Source organism: Echinops telfairi, unplaced genomic scaffold, assembly GCF_000313985.2.
Source record: "Echinops telfairi isolate 266 unplaced genomic scaffold, ASM31398v2 ScPeMD7_10;HRSCAF=50, whole genome shotgun sequence".
In the NCBI taxonomy this organism is placed as follows: Eukaryota; Metazoa; Chordata; class Mammalia; order Afrosoricida; family Tenrecidae; genus Echinops; species Echinops telfairi.
In genome coordinates this window covers 6372292-6376513 of record NW_022103907.1, presented here as the reverse complement: position 1 = coordinate 6376513, position 4222 = coordinate 6372292, and the positions used below count along the sequence as shown (strand labels likewise).

The 4222-nt window shown below is 43.3% G+C and overlaps 1 protein-coding gene across 1 annotated transcript in view; it reads right to left on the bottom strand.

Moving 5' to 3' along the window:
- Positions 1-4222, bottom strand: part of LTBP1 (latent transforming growth factor beta binding protein 1) — a 476077-nt gene that overhangs the window by 119282 nt on the left and 352573 nt on the right. The window contains exon 19 of the mRNA XM_045287025.1: positions 1349-1471. Within this exon, the coding sequence (XP_045142960.1) occupies positions 1349-1471 (123 nt within the window). The remainder of the gene's footprint in view (positions 1-1348; positions 1472-4222) is intronic.

The window sequence follows — 4222 nt, the reverse complement described above, 5'->3', positions numbered from 1 at the left end:
TGAGTCACTACTCTAAATTTAGGTTTGACATAAAGTCTGGACATTTGAGGTGCACAGTGACCACTGCCAAAGCTGAACTTCAGGTGATCGGTGCGGAATTCGAAGAGTATGCAAGACTTGGGTCAACTTGAACCAAACCCAGTCCAAAGCCATCAAGTCGATTGCAACTGTCTCATAGGACAGAGGAGAACTTCCTTAGGTTCTCTGAGACGAAATCTTCACAGGAGCAGAGAGTCTTAACACAAACTCACGAAAGGGTTTAATACAAATATTTGATAACTATGAGCATATGAATTAAATGTTAACTACTATAATTAGAAGTGTTCAATGAATTAATTACTAAAGGGGCTAAGGACATAAAATAAATATAAAGGATATAAAATAACTATAGACTAAACATGAAGTATAAAACACTAAATCTCAAAATTAAAAAAATATATTTTAATAAGAAATTACTATCAGCCTGTCAAAATAGTTAGAAAATTCAGAATATTTAACTCAATAATTATTTTACCCTTATGGATAAAGTAATAAACCTAAATTTAGACAAAGGTGTGTGTGTGTGTGTGTGTGTGTGTGTGTGTGATTTAAAGAGGTCTGTTACAGTTTTTTACAACAATAATGATAGTTGAAAAACAATATTCTGGTCAGCTTCTAAAAAGTAGTTCAACAGACAGTAATACATGGGAATACATGGTGTGCAGCCCTAAAAACAATAATCTGGTCAAAGGTAGTTCAACAGACAGTAAGACATGGGAATATGTGGTGTGCAGCCCTAAAGACAACATCTGAGAGGGGGAAATGCTAATGATAAAGTAAAACAGCAACATGCAAAATTGTACACAAATGTAATTTTAACTTCTAAAACATCCATGAAATGAATATCCATGAATGAGATGATAAGAGATTATGACTTTAGCTTTTCACCTTTCTGCATTTTCTAAATTTTCTACAAGGAATACCAACACTGCTTTATTGGGTAATAACTTTATGGAGATACAATCCACATACCAAGCAATCCCCTTTCAAATGCACAACGCAATGGCTTAAGGACAGTCACAAAATTGTGCAACTGACTATATTGCTTTTATAACTAGGAAAAAGGTGAATAAAACAGTCTGTGGTTACAAACACGATCTAAAAGTACATTGTATCCCTTTAAGTCAGTAAAAACTCTCTGTATTTCACTATAATGAGGAACCCTTTCAAGAAATGCCAAACCAAATGTGCCCCAAAAAGCTTGGTCAAAATATATGGTAGATCGTGAATTTGCTTTTCTACGGCTAGAGGCCCTCATCTCTCTTAAAGACAGCGGAGCGGACCGCGAGCCGCCCAGGGCAGTGTTCACCTGTGCAGTGCTTATGGTCCGGCGTGGGGCTGTAGCCGCTGTGGCAGGAACATGTGTAAGAGCCTTCCAGGTTGGAACAAGTCCCGTTTGTGCAGACACCTGCTTCCAAGCACTCATCCACATCTTGAGGAACGAAAAAACAAAACAAAAGAAAGAAACAGAAATCAAACGTGAATAACGTTGTCTGGTTAGAAACGCAAACAGTGGGCCTTCAGAAGATGGCCAGATACTTCAAAGTTAACCTTTTAAATGAACTCTTCGGAGGAGAAAGGAGCTCTGGGATGAGCTGGATGTTCGATAGGTCTCTATCTTATTTCTACAAAAGAATTCAAAGAGGAATGGAACATGATCAATACATTCAGGGAGGGCAGGGGAAGGGAGAGAGCCGTTCCAGAGCGGCATCCTCTATGAACCTGAACTTCACCTCCACAAAGACAAATGCTGAGGCCTACCGAGGGAATAGGTGAGTTTCATAAAATGTAAGGGCTCAGAGAAGTGAAAGATAAGACGCATGACTCGAGAAATCACAGAAAAGTTACACAGAGCAAACGAAACCTTTGAAACAATGAGACTTCCGGGTTTGTGTGTGTTTACCATTTGGTAGCACAGTACTTGTTTTGAAAATCACAGCCAATATTTTCACTGATTTCATCCAGCAAACATTCATTAAGCTCCTATTAGAATATTGTTTTTAAATAAAATTGAAGGTAAAAATTTTAATAAAAAACCAAAGAAAGAAATTTGAGTTCTGTGTCCCACGTCAAGGCCACTGAATGTTGACCTTGGCAGATGACAAATGCGAGAGGAAAAACTTAAACCACGAAGCGCTATGACCCCCCCACAGTCGGGATTTAAGCTCAGACTTACAGCAGTCTGAAACTGAAAACCAGCAACTTAGTCATAAGAGAGACTGGCAGTCAGGAGGAAAAGGCTCTTCCAAACATCATGTTGTCTTGCAACGCACATCATGGAAGAAAGGAATAAAATTTTCCACCCCCTTACTACTGCCTGCAGGGAGTCAAAGCACCGTAACAACCAAGACCCACTCCAGACTCAGTAAGAGAAATCTCACTTTGCATATACTTCGTTATGACTGTGTTCTTCTCACAACGAGAATCTGGACAGAATATTACTTAACGATGGCAACAGGGTGTGTGTGTGTGTGTGTGTGTGTGTGTAGTGAGAAGTGTGAGCTGACACGTGAGATGTGTGTGTGTGTGAGATGTGGGGTGCATGCTGAGAGGAGTCAAAGGTGTGTGTGCATGTGTGTGTGTGTATGTGATGTATGTGTAATGTGAAGTGTGAGATGAGACGTGTGTGTGTGAGACGTGAGGGGTGCCTGCTGAAAGCAGTCAAGCAACTGGCTCTGCTTAGCTGTCTCTGCCACTGTCACAGAAAATCCCTAACAAGAGCAAGCTGACCTTACCAGTGACAATGAAAATAGCACTTCCAGACGGACTCCTAATCCTCCCTCTTTGGCTGCAGGGATCCACTTTTGCAAACAGTGAAAGCCAACAACTTGAAAGGAGCAGCCAAGCACTGGAGCCAAAGTAAACAATGGAACTGAATGGGCGCAGACCATGGGCATGGAAATTACTGCGCCTGCTATCTGGTTTGAGGTCAGAGATGCTCACAGGTTCAGCAATGGCAGATTGCTCTCTTTAATTTTCATGCTCCGGGGAGTGTGATGTACAGGGCTCCACAATGTAACCGCAAAATCATTTTCTGAGACCATATTTTCTCTAATTAAACTAAGAGACTCGGTGGATGACCGTCATCAGCTATGCATAAGACTTGCATTTTGCTAAGCTGCTACCCTGATGGACGATGGAGCAGATGAACACCAAGGATGGCACGTGTGCTCATTCTTCACTCAGTACAGGTGTAATGACAGGGAAACAACATCTATCGACGCAGTCACTGATACGTAGCTAGACCAGCATGAACTGAAAGAGTGCTGGGCTTTAATGGAGATGAGGCTCTTCAGGAAGGAAGTCCCAGTAAACTATCACTAAGGAAACCCCACAGACAGAGAGAAAGGTGTCCCGAGAGTGACCACACGTCAAAACACTGGGTGGACGGATGGCAAGGGAGCGGCACACACTCAGGGCTGCTCTCGGAGACCAGAGTACTTCGGCAACGGCAGGCACATTCATCGGCTGGTCGGTCTACTGCACATTCCCAGAGTGTGCCCCCTGCCACCTCTGACTTTCCATGGCCAAAACGCAGCCCGCCCGCCCTTCACTCAGCTCCTTATTCTATCACTCTGCATATCCGTGTCTGTCCCATGACCCTCAGATGTCCAAAGCGGACACCTGGGCGCAACCCTTTCTAGATTCCTTCCTCTCCCTCTTTGCTGCTGCTCACTGTGTCACCAAGGCAGCACGGTTCCACCTTTCCAATCTCTCTGAAATGTGTCCCCTTTATTCTGAACCCTGCCTTTCTTTCTGCCTTGTGCCATGGCCATCATCAGGGGTCTTTCTAGTGTATATTCTGCCCTGTAATTCAGTATCCAGCCGGCAGCCAGAGAAAGCGTTCTAAACACAATAGGATCATCGGTCCTCTACCTTAAAAGCCTTCGATGGGCTCCAGTGTTCTTCAGTCTCAAGGATATAAGCTCATGGGGCCCGAGGAGCCTTCTGACCAAGCTACTGCTTCCAACCACCGGGAGGATCTCCTAGTGTCCCTGCCTTGGACAGCAAGGGGTCCTCTACCCACCTCCCCTCCCCATCCATCAGCCCTGAGTCCCTCACTCCTCCTGCAACAGCAGATGGCCACGTCTCTGGTTTTCTTTTTTTTTTTTAAACATTTTATTAGGGGCTCATACAACTGTTATCGCAATCCATACACATATCAATTGTGTAAAGTCATTTG